The sequence below is a fragment of the Astatotilapia calliptera genome, chromosome 14 (assembly GCF_964374335.1).
Source record: "Astatotilapia calliptera chromosome 14, fAstCal68.1, whole genome shotgun sequence".
NCBI classification, from domain to species: Eukaryota; Metazoa; Chordata; class Actinopteri; order Cichliformes; family Cichlidae; genus Astatotilapia; species Astatotilapia calliptera.
In genome coordinates this window covers 26,345,030-26,365,201 of record NC_137435.1, presented here as the reverse complement: position 1 = coordinate 26,365,201, position 20,172 = coordinate 26,345,030, and the positions used below count along the sequence as shown (strand labels likewise).

The window sequence follows — 20,172 nt, the reverse complement described above, 5'->3', positions numbered from 1 at the left end:
TAAAAAACAATGACCCCAGGTTCAATCTTCAGATACCTGAACTTTGACCTTCAAAATGCCAGTCCAATTAGAAAGAGGGGTTGTGATTTACTGTCATTTACAAGTGTCAATATCTGCGTGGTTAAACATTCATGGTTGTGTTTTAAATGGGTACTTCAGGGCTTTTCTAGGACACTGAGATAATTAAAACGTGTTGGAAAAAAGGGTGAAATGTTGTCATTAGTCATTACATTACAACCCCTCTGATATTAGTTCCTGTTCTGTCTCCTAAAAGAACAGTTAATTTTGTCTTGCCACCTCGGTCAGTGGCTCAACAGCCTGTAGAACAGAATGTTTTCAGCACAATATTGAGCTATCCTTTAACACTTATTGATGAGCTTCTGTTTGGGGAGTGCAGACAGCACATGTGAGGACAGCTTGACCTTTGTAATAGTGATGGGGGATAGATAGATCAGCAGATGAATAATAGATAAATTGAAGCTGTACTCCCGAACCTATGTTCAGAAATGATCTCTTCCCTGATTCCACAAATGCTACAGCAAAGCCTCACCCACACAGGCACACACATGCACAAATGGGTGCACACATACGCACATTCAAAGTTCAGATAGAGAGGATGCCGTCATCTTCTTTGCATGTCCTTCTCGCCTGTCCGCTCATTCTCCATATATCAGCCATTTCATTTACTTTGATTTGGTTTTGTGTATATAGTATTATCACCCCCACGAAGAAGATACGCCACAGTGTGGTTTCCTGCTGCGATGTCCAAATAAGTTGCAAAACTCATCTCCCTGTAAATCTGTATCACGAATTTCAACCAGCGCACTCCTCTCTTTTTTTTTTCTTTTTTTCCCCTCTGTGTGTATCAGCAAGTCTGCAAGCAAGGAAGGTACCGTGTGGACAGCGTTAGTGTACAGACAACTGTGAGAAACTGTCTGCTGGTATCTGTGTCTGTGGAAAACAAAAGCTCATTTACAACATGCACTCCGAATGAACCTGCCTCAATCTATGAACTCCTTCCTGAACATCTCCCCTTTGAAAATATTAATGGGCACATGAAAAAAACAAGAACCGCCAAAAATCGTCACAAAAAAAGACACACAGGAGAGAATATGTTCACATCACAACATTGAAAAAAAACAACCTTTCTTTCATCTGATTTGACATAAAAGAAAATTGCACTGATGTGGAACCCTTATAGATGATATCATATCTCATCACCTTAGTTACTGAGTCACCCTGTTTCCATGGTATCTCAGGGGGAAACGGTTTCAAAAGCAGATTTGATTGGCCGCTGGGACCACTTCTCTGTGTACTGCTAATTAGCACTTTCATGGCTTTCCTGAGGTCTGTAATAAAGTTGGTGGGACAAGCGCTCTTTACCCTGAAACACATATACATGCACCCTCACACACACACGAGGTAAACCCAGACAAATAAGTTCTCACTCCGGTTTGTATTTTTACTCAGTTGTATATAGTATTTGTATTTGTATTCTATTTTTATCCTATTGTATATTTATTTTATTTTATTCTACTGTATATAGTATTTTATTTTATTCTATTCTGTACAGTTGTGTACTGTATTTATTCTTATTGTATTCTAATTTTTGCCTCATAACTTTTGCACTGTCCACTTCCTGCTGTGACAAAACAAATTTCCCACGTGTGGGACTAATAAAGGTTATCTTACTCCGGTTTAGGGACGTAATCAGGGAAATAGTAAAAAACATGTTTAAAAATGAAATAAATAATAACAGATCACCAATTAAGGCAAAATGAAGAGGAATACTGTAAAGCAAGACAATCCTGGAAAATAAAAGAGTCACTCTCCCCACCAAAGCTGACTCTGTTTACCAGCTGCTGGTGTGGCTGTCGTTTTCATTGAGTGAGCCTGCCTCAATAAATAAATGTTCTTTGGGACACCCACTGAAAAACAGGCACAGAACTTTGCAGGTGTGTAGTTAAGGAGAAATAAGAGTCACGGGAAACTCAAACCCCTTCTCCCCACTCTCTTTACACATCCTTTTTTTCTTTAAATGGGAGCCATATCAGCTTTTCCTCCATTTTGCCTGCTCTGTCTGGCTGGACAGCTTTTTTGTACTGTTCCTGATTTTTGTTAGATGGTACCTGAATCTCCCCATTACGCAAAAGCCGTCCTTTGCCGGTGCTCCTTGATGCACTCTCACAGCCGAGAAAAAAGGTTCTGTTTTAGAGATCTAAAAAACATATCAGTGTTAGCAGGTTGGGGAGTCCTTTGTGTGTTTGCACTTTTCACTTTGTTTTCATATTTTGTTGCTTCCACTGGTGAGGTTTAGGTCGACTGAAAAATACCCCTTTCCAACAGTAACCCTGCATGTTGACAAAGCATGAGCCAGGAGTGACAGACCCATCTAAGGAAAGCTATAAACCAGAGCGTCAGGGTGCACTGAAAACAAAGGACACCTTGTGAGTAAATAAGGCACGCTAGCGGATCTGACAAAATAATGGGAATGAAAATAGGCTGGCCGTGTGCATAAGGATTTAAGGGGGGGGGAGCTTTGGTCTGGTATCTTCTGGCATCTTATCTATTTCAAAAAAAAGAAAAGGTAGGTTGTTGATACTTGAAACAGTTGTTCCAACAGAACAATGACTTGAAAAACATATCAAAACTGGTTTTGGAATAGATAAGACAGGCTAATATTGAGCTTCTGGAGTGGCCATCCAAAAGCCCCGACCTTTACTCCGTCAGATCCATGGCAGGAAACTAACTAATTTAAATGAACTCTACTAATTCTCCCAACATGATCGGTCTAATATCCAGCCAGAACGTATTTGTGAAAAGCTTCTTGACGGCTACCAAAAACACCTGGTCAAGGTGAAACTTACTAAGGAACATTTAACCAACTATTATCACTCGGCTGTCAGGGTTCGTTTAGCTAATCTGTGCAGGTGAATGAATTTACCCTGACTAAAGAAATCAAGAGAAACGCTCCGGGCTACTCAGTCACTAATTCCTGTTACTGTACTTTTATTACAAGTATTATACTGTAAAAGCAACAGGCTGCATCCAATTCATGTTTGTTTGTTTTTCCATTAAAGATGAATGCTGTACAATCATTCCACCCTGGAAAAAGAACAGTTCAAAGAACTCATTAAAACATTTATTATTGCGATGATCATGCCCATGATGAGTGGATGTAAACTTCTGACCACAACTGTAGCTAACTAAAACACAGAAATACTATATGTTAAAAGCTGGTAGTCCTGCAAATACTAATTTGCATTGCAATTCCTCTGTCTGTTAAATACTTAGAGTTTACAGATGGTACCACCATGCAAAATATAAGACTTTCCTCCTGATAACTTCATTAGCATCAATTAGTGTCAGTGGATCTCATTTCAGAGTGAAAGCCTTGGCAGACATTAAAGGCAGAGCTCAGTCTAACAAACAAATTCACTGAAGCTTCTTTTTTTAAACTCTGATGCACTCCATTGCATCATCCTGTCCTTCAATCAGTGGTTATAAGCATCACACAAAATAAACTGCCATTCTCTGTGGGGGTACATGAAACAAATCAATGTCTAGTATGATGAAATTCATATTCCAAAATCAATAAGGGCTTATACATCAGGGTCCAACAGCTTCTTACTCTTGAAATTCTGCATGCTGTGGATGGAGAATTCAAGGTCAATTTTTTTTTCTTCAAAATGAATTTGAAAACACTGCAGCAGAGTAGAATTTGTGGGATGAGAAAGAAAAAGTGGAAGATGCAAAGAATCCATATGTATGCTTTAGAACAAACAGCTGAACCGATTGTACGAACACAGGGATGGCGGTTACAGAATGCAGTGAGAGGAAGCAAAATCCAGAGATGTCGACCGGCAAATGTTCTGTACGTTTGCCTCTGTTACATATACGGCAGGTAAGAGAGATAATAAAGACAGGGCGGGGGAAGAAAAGTGAAACAGCAAAAACGATGTAGACAAGGAGATGGATGTTTATCCTCCCCGTGATCATGTAGCCGTCTGTCTCTCATTTAGCCCAAGGTTCTGATTAAGTCGTTTGTGTTTAAAGAGGAGGAAGCCTCTAATTCCCCTCCTTTCATCTAATTTAATTATGTGCTGACATTCTCCCTTTCTTCCTTGGAAGGATAAAAGCAGCTTAAGCTTTTATGTGGAGCTTTAATGACAGCGGCGGGGAAACTTTACTCACTGATTGCTTAGCCTTAAGTGTGTTTAGCCTTAACACAGCGCTGCACCAAACACGCTTGTATACACACACACACACTGAGTTCCACATGGTCTTCCCACATGGGGACCCAGCAGCTTGCATACAAGCTCGTAGAAAAACACAAAAAGTCTTTTTATGTTTAAGTATAGTTCAGTCAGGGAGACAGAAACACTATGTTCTGTTTAAAACACAGTTGCATTACTGCCATGGGGTTCATTTTTACTCCTGTGTTTTGAAGTTTTTGGGTATGGTGGTTCATCGGTTAGTTAAAATCAGCTAGCGAGGGGCTTGCTTGTCCTACATGGACTACATGTTCTCTGTGTGTTTCTAAAGGCCCAAACAAAGCATTTTAAGTAAAAGAACCAAAGGTGTGAATGTTTTTGTGCCTGTTAGCATGCCAAAAGGGCCAAACAAAGCAATTCAGCGGCAGGATTTCAAATTTTCACCCTCTCCAATATCTGGGAATCCAGCAAACAAAACTTCTGCGAGAACATCAGATACACTGCATACCCATTCACTACCTCCACCACCTCTCTCTGTCTGCCTTGCTACATTAAGGGCACACTACTTCCTGTATTCTCTCTGAACTATCACACCCACTGAATGGAGCTGAATGTTTCATAACAACATGAAGGGAAAGTTGAAATTACATTAAAAGGAAGCGGTGCGTGCAAATGTACAAAGCAAACAGGAGTATTTCAAAACAGCTGAGACTTGTACTAAAACATGATGGAAAATAAAAGGTCATTCTCAAGCCCGTCTCAACGTTTCTCTTCAGCAGCGGTAAATACAAAATGCATCCTTCAGAACTTTTTGGTGAATGCTGCAATGAATACCATGACTGTAAACTTTGCCCCAGATTTCACCAAAATACTAGTACATGTAAAAAAGTAAAATAAATAAATAAATAAATCTTACTTTGTTCTTAATTTCATTCACAAAGATTAACTTTCATATGTTTTGTATTAATTGGACAGAAAGCAAAATATTTCAACCCATGTTTAGGTTTAGATGTTGAACTGTTTTGATTATAGTTTATAGCTTGTGAAAATCAGAAATCTAGTATTTTACATTCAAACAGTGTCTCTTGGTGGGCTTTGGCACACTCAACTAAAATTATGGCGAAGACTTTTGATCTGGCAGGTTTTACAAATGACAATAATCGACGCCCTCGACACAGAAGGTAAAAAGCAGTTGTGTGCAATACTGCCAATTTTGGATAGAGATTCGATACCAAGTAAATATAGCGCCAGTATCCAATATCTGCATGCTTATAAAGGGAGCTTATGCATGGGAGAGCAGTGTGTCATAATTTACAAGATTAATCTCATACAAATGCCAAATTCTGAACACATTTTAATCACTTCTAAATTAGTTAAGACTTTGGGTCAACTTATGTTGTTTAGGGCTACGACTATCGTCTATTAAAAAGTTTTAAAAAGCGACAACCAAAACAATAAGTACATTTTTCATAGTGGATGTTTGAGGTATACTAAAACTAAACGAAACTGATTTAACCTTAATTCAGTGGGCCACATACTGAACTTGGAGGATAAAAACAAAGTATCAATCCAGTCACATACCAATGGCAGCGTTGGTACGAATATTTAGATTAATTCGCCCACTTCTACTGAAAAGGTTGGCAGTTAGCTGACATGTTGTATTTAAGTGTATTACTAGAGAGCTGACTGGAAGGAAGATGTTCATTAGAAAAAGGTGTAGAAGCAACAGGCATGACTGCCTTTGGAGGATCATCAAGAAAAGTAAAGTGAAGAACTTGAGAGAACTTCATAAAGAGTGAACTGAAGCTGGTGTCAGTGTATCAAGAGCTACTACACAGAGACATCTTCAGGAAAGGGAATTCATTCCTAATATCAAAGCACTCTTGAACCACTGTCAGATGCATCTTACCTGGGCTAAAGAGAAGAATAGCTGTTTCTCAGTGGTCCAAAGTGTATTTGGAAATTAAAGTCCGGTCTGTGGAGAATCCAAAGAGAAATTCAGCATGAAGTTTTTTTGCTGGTATTGGTGATGGTTGGTGCACTGTCCGAGTCAACGCAGCCTTCAAACACGAGATGTCAAAGCACTTCATGTTTCTATCTGCTGACAAGCTCTATGGAGTTGCTGGTTTCCTTTTCCAAAAGGAACTTCACGCCTACCCACAGTCTCAAAACTGCATTCAAGCAGTTTGCTGACTGATCGGCCAGCCAACTCACCTAACCTAACCTGAACCTCAAATAGAATCTATGGGGTATTACCGAGAGGTAAGCTGCTCTTAAAGCTTGCTATGCTTCAGTAACACATCAGCAATGCCACAAGCTGATCACTTGATCACTGCCATGCTACACCACAATGATACAGGTAAGCTGAGGTAAAGGAGTCCCTACTAAGTATCAGGTGTTTAAATAAACATACATATTTCTCAGAAGTTGGACATTTCTGTATCGTAAACTTTTCTTTTCTTTTTAGATGCATTAGCACCATGCACACAACAGTCAGCTCACTGACCCATTTCTAAGGCTTTTGTAATGATTATGCTACAATGAATTTGACCAACTATAATATGCACGTTTTTCTGAGAAGCATCATAAATGACAAAATCAAAATCAAAAATTAAAATGGCCTTAAATATTCAGTGTCACTTTTATATTTTGGATACAGCAGAGATTTCTTTATGGTTTAGATTTCAACGACATTTTTAGTTTCTTCTTCTTCAAAATCTCCCAAAAGTTTCCTGAAAGTTTGTCAAATCCAGGTGGATCCAACTATGCTAAAACATCTGCAAGAATATCAAGGAAAGATAATAAAGGCAACAAACACATACAGGTACACAAATACTCATGTGAACTATCACAAACGCTACTCTGCACACAGAGAGACGATGTATATTCACAGGGAGCTTTGTTAAAACTCTGGGAAGGTCTGAACTACACAAAAGTAATCATTAAAAAGTGAGTTGCAAAACATCAAATCATCAAATTACTGTAGAATTTCAGCTGAACAGTGAACAGCATAGACTGTATTGTAAGTATCAGCTGTATAAACAGCACTACACGGGTGGGTCCTGCCAAATCAGCAGCTATATCTTTAATTAAGATGAAGGGAATGGATATAGTAAGAACGACAAACAAACAAGTCATTAATCACCTCATTGGCAGTCTCACACACACATAATTCTAAGTGGCAGACTAGAGGAATGTGTGTGTGTGTTTGTGGGTATGGACTAGGAAAGAGTCAGAAAGGCAAAACGAGCAATTGGAGACAAATCTGGACCATAACAGTGAAGCAATGCAAGAGAACACATTTTTTTAAGGCCACAAATGAAGGAATCTGAGGGACTAAAGACCAAATGAAGATTAAAATACATGATTTTGGGATAACTGGTAAAAAAACAAAACAACAAGTGAAATGGTGTGAAGAACAACAGGAAAACTGAGAAATGTTGTTGTTTTTTTTGTCTTTTTAAAAAAAAGCAAATCGGAAAATAAAATAAAATGGAAAAAATACAACTGAATCCATCATATCAGTATTGTGTCTGATTATATTACACAACCCTCAGTGTTGTCATTTTTATCAGAGATGGACATGGCCAACATGGCATCGCACTCAGGTCAATGAAGACTTCCAATGTGGATCTGGTCATCACCATCTTGGTATTTTGAAATCAGATGTAATGTATTGGACATCACACAATAGGCTCATACAATATTGAGGGTAAGCCTACCTTATACTATGTACATTAATAAATTAAAAGGATAATGTTTTTTTAAAAGAACATTATATTCAGTAAGGTAGGATTGAGGCGGAACATGTGTTGCTTCTTTGGCACCATCTTTGCTGGCACGACTGTCGTAGCAATAATAACCAATCACCACAATGCAAGCTAGTCAGTATTAACATATCTCAGGGATTTTAAATATGTCACTAAACTTCTTTACACTGACAGAGAGAGGAGTTTCACTAGTCCAGCACGTTTAAAATCAAAATGGGCTGCATGTGGCACATGACATTAAATGAGTTTGATCCCCCTCCTCCAAGAATATTCACATAACAGGATTTCACTGGCCAACAGCCGTGCTAGACCATCTGAATAAACATGATTTGACTAGGTGCTCAGAAGTTTAATTCCTCTTGATTTTCAGCGCAAGCAAAGCAGTCGATCCATAATTTAGTTCAGCAACAGGCTCTGTTTAAAATTAATGAGAAGCAAGGCTGCTGAAGCCTCAGACGTGCTCCTGTGAACCCTGCCTAAGAATTCAAACTAGCAACTGAGACCATAAGCTCATCAGGAAATTGTTAACTGATGTCACAAAACAACTAAACCAAGGGTCATATTCCTATAGACTTTTACACAATCTGATTTCTTCAGCTTCTTGCCCCATTTGCTATTAGAAATAATGCATTTTTAAAGAAATGAATGCTTATATTTAACTTTTCAGACCATAAGTCCCATCTTTCATATACAACACTCAACACTGGTAATACCAGTTTCCCCAGAAAGGACCATTTTCTTTGGTAATATGCTACAGCTCTTGTTTGTGTCATACAGACCAGCATTCAGCAGCATCATCACGCTGAAGTTAATGAACCCAACTGGCTTTGGGAGGGATATGGAACATCATACCCAATATATCAGTCAGTCACACACCCCACTGTTTCAGTCTTGACACACTCATAATAACACAAACAGTGACTTGGAAAGAATGAAGCAATTGCCCATTACAAATTTCTCATTGAAAAAGTAATACCTTAGGTGGTTGTTGTTGCCAATTTCAATGATTCTGTTATTATTTTTGAAGGGCTCTACTGCCCCCACCCCACAACCCTGAATTGGATAAGCAGTTAGGAACATGGATGGATGGATGTTCTCATGCTTTTTATTAACATTTAAGCCCTTACTTCTCTTTTTCCAATATGAGCGCTACAGACTAATCATCTTTTTGACATTTAGTAATGATGATGAGACACCACTGTGATGGCTTACAGGTACACATGATGAATTAGTTGAACATATGCTAAAAATAGCCGCAGCTGTGCATAACAGACCCTTGTTAGTCAATCTCACATCCATTCGTGGATAATTGTGGCAGTGGAACTTAAGCTTCTGCACATGTACCCATTTCCACAAAGAATGAGAGTCTGATTGAACACAATGAGGCATATCTGCAGCTTTATAAATCTAATAAAAAGGATGCATGTTGATATTTCTGTGTGAGTGTGGAGACAATGATACTTGACCAGGCTGCAGAGCTGAAAGGAACATCATCATCATTGTTCTACAGAGGTACAATGGCTGAAATGTAAGCATTTCCCATTCTGCAGAATATTCTTATTGTGTTTTGATTGGGTGAAATATTTATTTATTTGCTGAACATAGTAGTTATTCATTTAACCAAATATTGGACGAATGAGTGGCACATAGAAGGTGTCCTGCATTCTCTTGGAGACGTGAAAAAGCCTGAAAGTCATGTCCTACACAGTCTGGATAGGAGTGAAATGTCTTTTCAATACAGGTAATGTCTGCATTGGACTTGACACCAGGAGTCCACATTCTCTCTTGTTTTTGTGGAACCTGTCTCCCCACACATCTAGTCCTGTTGCCAAGGTAAAATCAGCCTGTCCACTTAATGCAGAGGCTAAACTAAACCCTCCATCAAACTTGAAGCTTCACTCAAAATAGCAAAGCAACATAATGTTCTTTGAATTCATAACTGTGGTATAATTGCTGAATTTCAAACTTTAATCCCCAACACTGCTGGAAAATATAATCACTGTTTAAATACACAGCTGTACATGTAGGGAAAGCAATTACATGCATTAAAACGCCGATACATTTCCCATTTCCCCTCTCACATAAATAAAAACAACAGCAAATACACTTAAACCTTCCTCTACTGCAAAATCTCATGCATATGCACATCCCCCCTTTTTCCTCTTGACATTTTTAATTTAACATTATAAACTAAAACTTTTTTACCTTTTGTATTCTACACTTGGCAATGTCATCCTCAAAACTGGATCATTTTATAAATGAATGCATTATAATTTATCAGCTTACATTAACACACATACACGTACGCAGACAGACTTTGCAGAGAGAAACTAGTCTAATGGGGTCTGAGCAAGGGATGCCTAACGAGGAGCTCTAACAGGTGTTTCTCATTAAAGCCAGAAGAAACAAATCCACTGCAGGAGAGAGAGAGTAAGAGAGAGGAGGAGAGAGAAGCAATATATCCCCGTGTTATTCATTAGTGTCTTATGCTGCTGATATTAATGATTCACTATCCATAATATCTCCCATACTCACCACATACACACACAAAAACCAAGCCCGGGCTCATAAACACATTATATCACCCAGTATCACCTCATCTCTCCTTTGCTCTCTGGCCTTCTGTACTCTCTTAACATACACTCACCGTCCTCTTCATTAGGTATACCTGCTCATTAACGTAAATAGCTATTCAGCCAATCACATGGCAGAAAACTTTAAACTCTACTTTAGACGCGGTCAAGATGACCTGCTGAAGTGATGGCTGCCTCCAACAGGATAGCGTGCAAATGTCACAAAGCTCAGATCATCTCAGACTGGTTTCTTGAACATGACAAAGAGTTCACTGTACTCAAATGGCCTCGACAATGATGAAATAAAAAATCTTCATCAACACGAGGCTATTATGTTAATCTGTTAATAATATGTTAATATACCAACATCTCTTAGGGTCTCCAAGGAATGTTTTCAGCACCTTGTTGAATGTGTTGCACAAAGAATTAAAGCGTTTCTGAAGGCAAAACTGGGTCCAACCCGGTGTACCTAATGAAGTAGTAAAAGAGTGTAGTTGTCTTTCTGCCCTCTGGTCTTGTTGCTTGTTGCCTCCTGGGAACACGAGGCGGGTCTGGGCCCGCGCTGGAGAGTCGGCGCAGTGGCAGGATGGCCGCTGTGTTGCCTGGGATTACTCCTTATCCCCTACCCAACCCTGTTGCTGGTCACGTGCTCTATAATGTTGTACTGTGGACATTTATGTGCTTTCTGTGCAGAGGAGTTTTTTTTGTTTCCTGTTCTCATGCTGTCCTCCTGTAGCCCAGCATGAGTAGAGGTCTCTTTTTTTCCTCTTGTACTTTTCCCATTGTAGTGTACATTTCAGTGGTTTTTCTGTGATGCAACCGTTCTCTGACTTGTATCCCCATGTGATGTCTGTGTTGTGTGTGTAAGGTCGGGGGGCGGGTTCATTTCACTGCAGGGCAACCTGCATGTGGCGAATAAAATTTGAACTTGAACTTGAACTTGGTCTTTACTTCATTATCATTTCACCTTACTTACATCTGATATTTTTTTAAAGATCCTCCTGCCAATACTCTGCTAATGGAATCTTTCTGAACATCAATTCCTTTGTTTCACTTTTGCTTAATGTGATTCCCACCATCTGTGATGGGCGAGCACCCCTTTTTTCTAGCGCAGGACCAGGCTGAAGACAGAACTGAGTGATGTTGAGTCAAAGAAAAGCTGTAACTAACAGCACATACAGACAGTTTGCACACAAGCACTCACACACACATACATTTCTAACTTCTGTCTGGCACATGGTTCTTTTCTCTCAAGGCCACACATTTTACATCTACCCTTTACCCATTCTAATTAACCAGCTGGACCAATCCTTCACCCAGAGAGCTTCTCAGATTAACCCCAAACACCTTCAATCTGCCTTCATCCTCCAAACCCACACATTTCAACTGTATCATCTCCTGTCCCTCACCTAACAGTGGCAGCACTTCGCTGCACATGGATGCCTCCTCACCATTAACCACTGAACTGGACTGCACCAAAACCCACGTGCAAGGCGGAGGAGAGAAGGGAGGAGGGGGTTGGAAGGGGGTTGGAACTGCTCGTTAAACACTTTGAGGGTCGGCAGAATTAATTACAGTGATGTATCGATTTGTCAGCGGGTCCCTGTGGCTCAACCACTGCACCGGGAGACTGCCACCGAACTGGGGGGGGACAAATGGAAGGATTAAAAGTAAAAAAGAAAGATGATGTGGGAAAACAAGTGGAAGCAATAGAAACCAGCCTAAGGAAAAGAGAAATAAAGGAGGGAGAGATGGAAGAAGAAACCATGGTGATGGGTGGGGAGGTCTGACTGGCAGTAGTTAGGGAGAAATGGCTGTTCATGGAGTGATGGAATAAGTGTAAGAAGACAAGGGCCAGGCGGAGCTAGAGACAGACAGAGGGAGGAAGAGAAGAGTTGAAAATACATTTCCTTATCAAACTGGATGGCCCTCTCCCTCCTACTGCAACCCCCATTTCTTTCATGTCCTCTGTTGACCTTTCCTTAATTTCTATCCTCTACCTTCTCAACCCCTCTGTTCTTTATATTTTCTCACTTCATCTCCCTCTCTCCTCCCCTCCATTATAACTTCCTCTGGCTGAACCTTTTGTCCAGGGCACACTGTACTTCCATCTCTAGCATATGGGGTCATTTAAGTATAGATGAGGCCCATAACCTTGAAAGTTATATCAAGGCACAACTAAGTTAAAGCTGGGCGACATGTAAGGACATGGCCACGGAGAAATAATAACACTATCCAAAGAAGAAGCAGGGTTTGGGTTAAAGAAAATATGAGCATAAACAAGATTTATTATATTCTGCTATTTGCCTGCAAAGTTATTCCATACCTGTGCTATGTGACATCCATTCACAGCCCGGGACTAATAGCGTAGGCACATACAGCCATCGATACAACTTACAAGCTATGAGGCATTTTTTATGTTTCACAATGACAACACATATTCTCCTTCACCTGTAATGAGGTGGCACGACTGCAACCAACAACATAGGACAGGATTAGATGGCAAATATGCCTACGGCCTGACAAGCACAAAAGTAAAACAAGCTGCTTGTTCATACAGCTGCAAGCTACACAGCATACTTGAAATATAAATGAGTGCGCTTCATTTCTTTTTTCGGGGGGGTCAAAGGTGACCGTGGTGGTTAAGCACTCTCTGCATCAATACATACATACACAGACACAGTGCCAGACCTGGGGGTTAACAGGATATAGTCATACTGTTATTTTAATATTACGTAATGCAGGAGTATTTTATAACCACAGTAACATGCTTTTGTTTTTTTTGTCTTCCTTTAATCTAGTCACTAATCATCCACATTAAATCCACTGAGGGGTGAAGTGAAGAGGACTCATACAAATACGCTGCATTGTTGGGAAACATGGGTCCTGGCACCAATTTGGATGCTTTCAGACAAGATTGCTGAAGACCCTTCTAAGTTTCTTCTGGGATCATAAATTTTATGGAACAAAACCTCATAGATGGTAAGGATGTGTTGCTGCCATCCTGTCGCCCAGTCCCTAAGTTTATTCTCACGAGGAAGGGCATCTTTATAAAAATTCACCGTGCCTAGCCATCTATCTTCGGTAAGTCTGATGTAACTCTCCAACACATATTCTCAAGATCAGATAGGAGAGACACCATTTCAGGTACAGATTAAGAAACTAATCTCAGAGGATATTCTGTCAGTTTGACACCTTTAAGGCTTTCAGCAAAATGGAGAGGCCTCCTCTAAATGCATAATCCTCTACACCTACAGGAGATTTTCGACTGATGTGTTTGACAGCACTCTCCACTACAATCATCAAAACACCAGATGATGGACTATCATTTAGAGGGTGCTTTCTTCCCTGCAGTAGAGTTCCAGACAATCAATGTCAATGTGCAACGAAGCAGTTTTGGTAGCAGCTCTGGTGGTGAGCCAACACCTTAATATATCAGTTTCTGCTGTTTTTTGCTTTAATCTGCCAAACGTCTCATTTTGTACAAAAGTAGCATCCGTGACACCAAAGGGCTGCACGTGTGGCTCACACCAGTTTACTCTTATCTCACTTTTAAATCTGGGCTCACGCCTCCTTATTAGTTTGTTCAATGACTGTTCAAAATAACATTCAGGGAACACTGGTAATGTCACTAGTCCTTTAATTGGCTATTTAGCTGCAACATCCTAACTGGTAAACACAGACAAGTATCACCTTAATTTGTTTACATGCCAATGCGCTACTTTGAGGCAATTCTTCACTACCACTGCTAACAGCATTTTGTCTGCCCATGACATTTTGGCAATAGGGCAAGTTTATTTTATCAATATAACTAATTTATTGTCAATAGCTTTTTAAAAACTTTAAACGCTGAACACATTCAATTTTTTTTTTCTTCCTAACTGTCATTTCCCTGATTGTATACTTCTTTTTCATCCTTCCTTGCTGACTCTTCCCAACCCCAATCTAGATGACCACAGAACAATTAAAAAGAAATTAAAGACTACATACGTCAGCATTTAATATTACAAATGCGTCCACTAACACTTCATAAAAAGTGGCGAATGAGTAGAGTAAATAACACTCTTAAATATTAGTGCCTTTTCTGCAATTTTGCCCATTTCTCAGTTTCTTTGTGGACTCAAAATGTTGCTTGCGTATGCAGCTGCCATCCTTCGTGGCACAATAAAGGCGACTTGTGAGACTCTGTAAACAAGAAAATCTTTTCAGGGCATTCTGGGTGAGGAAATTGGAGTGGGTTTTCATCAGAAGACAAGCGAGGAAGATATCTGGAAGCGGATCAAAATTCTTCCACGGTACAACCCAATGAAAATAGCCACTAAAACAACAAAAACATGTACACTTAAAGAAGAAGAAGAGACAGTTAAAGACGGGGAGGGAGAGCTGTAGCTGAACCAGTGACCAGTTTCAACTGTTTTTTGGGTTAGAGCTAAAGATTGAAATTAGTATTAAAATAATGTATCAGAAGTCAACGGGAAAACAAAAGAAAAAACAAAACTTGTGAATTTACCCCTAAGAATTATTTAAATGATGAGTTACTTTCATATTCTGGCATTTTGGTATTCCTGTTTTTTGTAATGCACCCAGTCTGAACTCCAGTTCCTGAGAAGGGTCAGTTAATATAGTGGAGTTAAATGTCAACTCCTCCAGTTTCACTGTCTTTCTGACAGCATCAACATCACACACAACTCCAAATCTTACAAAGGTCAGCTCTCTTTTTCGTCTTCCTGTTTGCATGCATGTGTGTGTCTGTGTGCGAGGGAGAGGAGGAAGAGAAAGAGGATCGAGAGGAAAGGAGTGCAGAGATCTCAGAGTTGTTTAAACCCAGCCTAGCAGTTCGATATCCATCAGATTTATGTCTCTGTTATTTTCCTCTCCTAAACAGTAAGTGATAAACTCAGTGAAGGACACAATAACAAAGATCTACCTTTTCACCTCTCTCTCCTTGTCTATCTCTTGGTCTCTCTGTCTTTCTCTCTCTGTCCCTGTGCTATCAATCAGCCTTGCGGTGATTGCTGTTGGATTACAGGGCTTTTGCTGTCTGCTCCCAGCGATTAACGTCAGGACAAATAAAATAGCCCTATATCCCTCCATAGTGACTGGAGTTAAGACTAGAGCCGTGTGCACAGAGAAACGCATTTGCACACACACACACACACACACACACACACACACACACACACACACACACACACACACACACAAAATAACATGCAGTGCAAAAATTACCCTTCATCCTAAATGCCATCAAAGTTAGCATCTATCCACAGCGGCTATAGATCTCACTAGGTGTGTGCATTCATTCAAACGTACATCTTGCAAACACAATTAAAAGGAAAATAAAATAACTCCTCCGCTGGGCTAAGCTACCTACAGCCTGCTTCCAGAGATGCTGACTGCCCACCCTTTCTTTTGGAAACACAGAGCTAGGCAGGCAAACCACTCCGCTGCACATAATGAACTCTGATGGTTGTGATTATCCACACAGTCTGACTGCTTGTCAAAAATCCCACGCTCAAATGGATAACCTGCTCCACTCGTGTATGAAACAGAAGTGTTGAGTGTTCTAAATATTAGAACAAACAACTTTGGTTAACGTTTTGCTGTATTACGCCTATTTTTAGTCGGGGATACAGAAAATTGTAATCCAGCATCTGGCATCAAGCCACCAATCATCAGGGTTTTGGCCATGCGTGTCCTCCATAACATTTCTACAAGCTCATACAGCAGGCTAAAAAAAGCTTTAACATCGACTGACATTCTGCTTCTCAGTTACAGAATGTATTTGGTAGTATTATACAGGCGTGATCTTCTGCTGTATCTACCTGTTTGTCCTTGTTTGAACCTCACACAAATATCGGCTGGAGATGAAGTAGTCAATGGTGGGTTGTGAACTCAGCTGAGGACAGTGGCAGTCGTGATAGATTGGGACTGGCTGTGGGGAATAATAGAAAACAGCAGAGCTGCAGAAAAACACAAACATACATACTAACAAACACCAACGGCACATGTACACATTCACCATGGAGACAACAAACCAGTTCCAGCAACTCGTGTTTATCTTCTCCCACTCCTGCACACACATGCAGAAACATGGCAGCAGTGGGCATTGACACAGTTCCTTATTCCCTGCCTTACAGACATTATTTATCACCTGCAGGAGTCTCCTCTGTGTGTGTCCATGTGCAGACAGTCTGACCTGATCTAGTGCCACCCTAACCTTATTAAGAAACAAAGTGATGACAACAGAGAAAAATGTTCCTCCTAACCCCTGCAGGTAAAATTGGCACCGCAGCAAACTGTCCCTCAATGTCGGTCCTTTAATGCACATCTCAGACAGCACACGCACACACTCTGACAAACACGCCATCAAAGGGATCCAAGAAGACTCCTGCTGAGAATAAAGCCAAAGTCACCATTTATCTTCATGTCAGCTCCCCTTCTGTTGCCAGTCGCATTGTTTTTGTACCTTTAGCTAATCCATCCACAGGAATGCATCTCACAGCTGCTGTTCAGTATAAGAACTAACATAAACATGGTGTATGGCAAACAAGGGCATACAAAAAGAGACAAACAATAAATCAAACAGCATTTATTCATTGCTCAACAAGCATTACATTTATATTTTTTCATATTGTTGCAGAAAAGTTTAGACTTATGCGTTTAAGGGTGTCTACACCAACCTTTAAGTGTAATGAACACAATTTAAAAATGCATCCACTGTGGGATTTCGCTTGCATGACTGTCACGCACATGTGTCCGTCAGGGTAGCAAGAGGACACTCTGTCGATCTCTCTTCACCTCCTCCTCATCTTCTTCCTCCTCTTCTTGTTCAGCAGTGACCCCGCCTCTGCAAGACAAAATCCACCAATCAAGGGGAGAACGTGTTATACTCATAAAACTCAAATACCTGCCTATGATCAAAGAACAGATGTGCTATTCTTTTTCTAACTACTTTCAGATGTGGATATCAAAAATTCTCCTCTGCCAGATAAGATTTGGAAAATGTAACAGATGGACAGCTGAAAGTGTAGCTTGTGTGTTAACAGGCATCTGTCATTGCCAAGGTGGAGTTTGATCAAATCTGATTAAATCTGAATCCAGTCTAGTCATTTAAAAATCTAAGTTGTTTGATTTGTGTGAAACTTACTAATTATCAAGTGAATAAATGGCTACCGTGGTAATAGAAATAAAACAAATAAAAGAAAACCAGGACCAAGGAGTAAATATTTTGATTAAGAAGTTGCTGGCCATTTTTTTAAACACTCATACTAAAGTGATACAATTAACCCCTCCAACTGTCCGTACACTCTTCCTTTTTTTTGCTTCAGGCATTTAGGAGAAGCGTTTCCCGTCTGTATTCAGCTACGACGACACCAAATTACCTTGGGAGTCATAAAAAACACCGCCCACCTCCAAATAAGAACGAGTCACTCTATTGATGCCATCTCAGCCAGCATGTGCAGTGTTCTTGATTTTATTGTATTAGCTAACTTCAAACTTCGAATAATATAGCAAAATAGTTGTGACATAGCATTATATGCAGTTACAGCATCAGTTAAATGTAAGCGCAAAAGTAGCCTAGGTACTGTTTTCTCTAAAAAGTTTGAGTAATAATTATGATATCTTTGACTGTACAGCACTTTTTAAAGCACACAGTTACTTCACGTGCGTAAATACAAGTCATTCAGATGTTTCATAATTTTGCCAACACTTGGAAGAAGTCACTTGAATGACAGGAAATGGATTTGTATGTTCCAGAAAAGTCCAGAAATCACCACAAGGCTCAAGCCTGCCATGAACTGGAACACCAGCATCACAAAATTTCTTCTGGAGAAAAATTTTATGGTCAGACAAGATAACATTTGAGCTATTTCACCATAATAGCAAGAGGTATGTTTGGAGGAGTAAAGATGAAGTTTTCAAACCAAAGAACACTGTACCAGTTGTCAAGCATGTTTGGGTGCTGTTTTTCATCAGTGGCACTGGTACATTCCACAAAGAGAATGGAATAATGAGGAAGGAGGATGACACCTAAATTCTTCTACTTCACATCAACAGTAAGATCATTGAAACTTTGGATATATGTATATATTTGAGCCTGTTTATATACTTTTGACCCTGTGTAGAATTAGAGAAAAACAGCCATTAAGCTGTATGAATTATACAAAAATGTGCTTCACACTTTAGTTTTACAACAACTTTGTAACTCTAGTAGAGGCTGTGCAGTATTGTCACATAACAAAACTAAAAAATATTTTCTACCTGGGATCAATGTTCCCTCTAATTTTTCATGTGTCTGAGCGAATGCACAAACTCCCTGAGTGATCCCTTGAACCACTGTGAGCAACAGCAGACGTGTGCACTGTGGTCACGCCAGCATCGAATCCATCCAAGTTACATGGTTTATTAAAATAATCAAATTACAGCATTTACATTTATGTTAGACTACTTTTAATTAGCTGCTTTAGCCCACTTACAATGGCATTTAAAGAAAATCTTGTTCATGACCTGTGTAGTATGGTAACACTATTGGAAGTAAAAATAACTTGAACTCCAATTTTGAAAAAACAACTTTCTTTCATTTTTTTTTTATAAAGCTCTGACTATTATGAGTATGAGTCTGTGGTCTGGGAGAGAGTCCTGTAACTCTGACTGCAAAATACAGTATATAATGACCAATGTTGCGCAATTGATTATTTAGTTACTTCTTCAAAAAAGTAACTGAGTTTTGCAAACAACAACGTTTTTTGCAGCTGTTTACCTAAAAATGCAGCCAAGGCGTTTTTTTAAATGAAAATTTCAAACTATTTACAGAACAATCAGGTGTTCTGCATCAAATTTGATGCCACACCTGATTATTTGTGCCACTCCACAAAAATTATTTCTGTCCACTATGAGATAAAGGAGAACAACACCTGCAGACCTGACAACAGGAGATGTATCACTCCTGTAACACCTGTAACATTCAGCAGTCGCCTCATTGTTCTGACACACACAACAAAACTATTGACTACACTACACACTAACTACATAAGATTTGTGCTAAACTATGGGCAGAAATCTGTGCCATCAGAAACTGAATTTGAATAAGTTAAATTTGAATTTGAATTGCTCAGATTGAATCTGAATTGTAACTTGAATAAATGCTTTTAAAAACTGAATATGAATTAGCCTAATTTGAAATTCAATTTATTGGTTTGAAAATGATCATCACTAAACTGAAATTGAATTTTATAGTTTGAAAATGAATTCATTTGCTTTGAAACTGTATTTTATCCTTTAAAAATTTAGCTCTCGAATAATTTCAGATTCACTTCTCACCATTCAGTTTTAGTTCCAAAATTCAGTTTTTTGGGACTTACATCCGGTTCTGGTTCAAGTGCAGATTAATAGAACTACGTTTTACTAGCGGACCGAAAGTGTTACTGACGGGAATCTACAGCGTCTTGAGCTGAATTAAGACTTCAGAAGTCATTCGTCATGTGGAATGACCAGCGGATAAACTCTCAGGTTGGTAATAAATGTATTACATGTATAAGAACAAGCGTCATGTTAACAAATGATAGCCGTACAGTAACTTTTATGCTTATTGTAGCTGTTAGCTCAAAACGC

At 39.5% G+C, this 20,172-nt stretch overlaps 1 protein-coding gene across 3 annotated transcripts in view; it reads right to left on the bottom strand.

Moving 5' to 3' along the window:
* Positions 1 to 17,133: 17,133 nt before the first annotated feature.
* Positions 17,134 to 20,172, bottom strand: part of LOC113036767 (zinc finger, B-box domain containing) — a 33,466-nt gene continuing 30,427 nt past the window's right edge. For all 3 annotated transcript variants that reach the window (XM_026193240.2, XM_026193238.2, XM_080288535.1), the window contains one exon: positions 17,134 to 17,407. In XM_026193240.2, the coding sequence (XP_026049025.2) occupies positions 17,320 to 17,407 (88 nt within the window). In that variant the 3' untranslated portion in view covers positions 17,134 to 17,319. The remainder of the gene's footprint in view (positions 17,408 to 20,172) is intronic.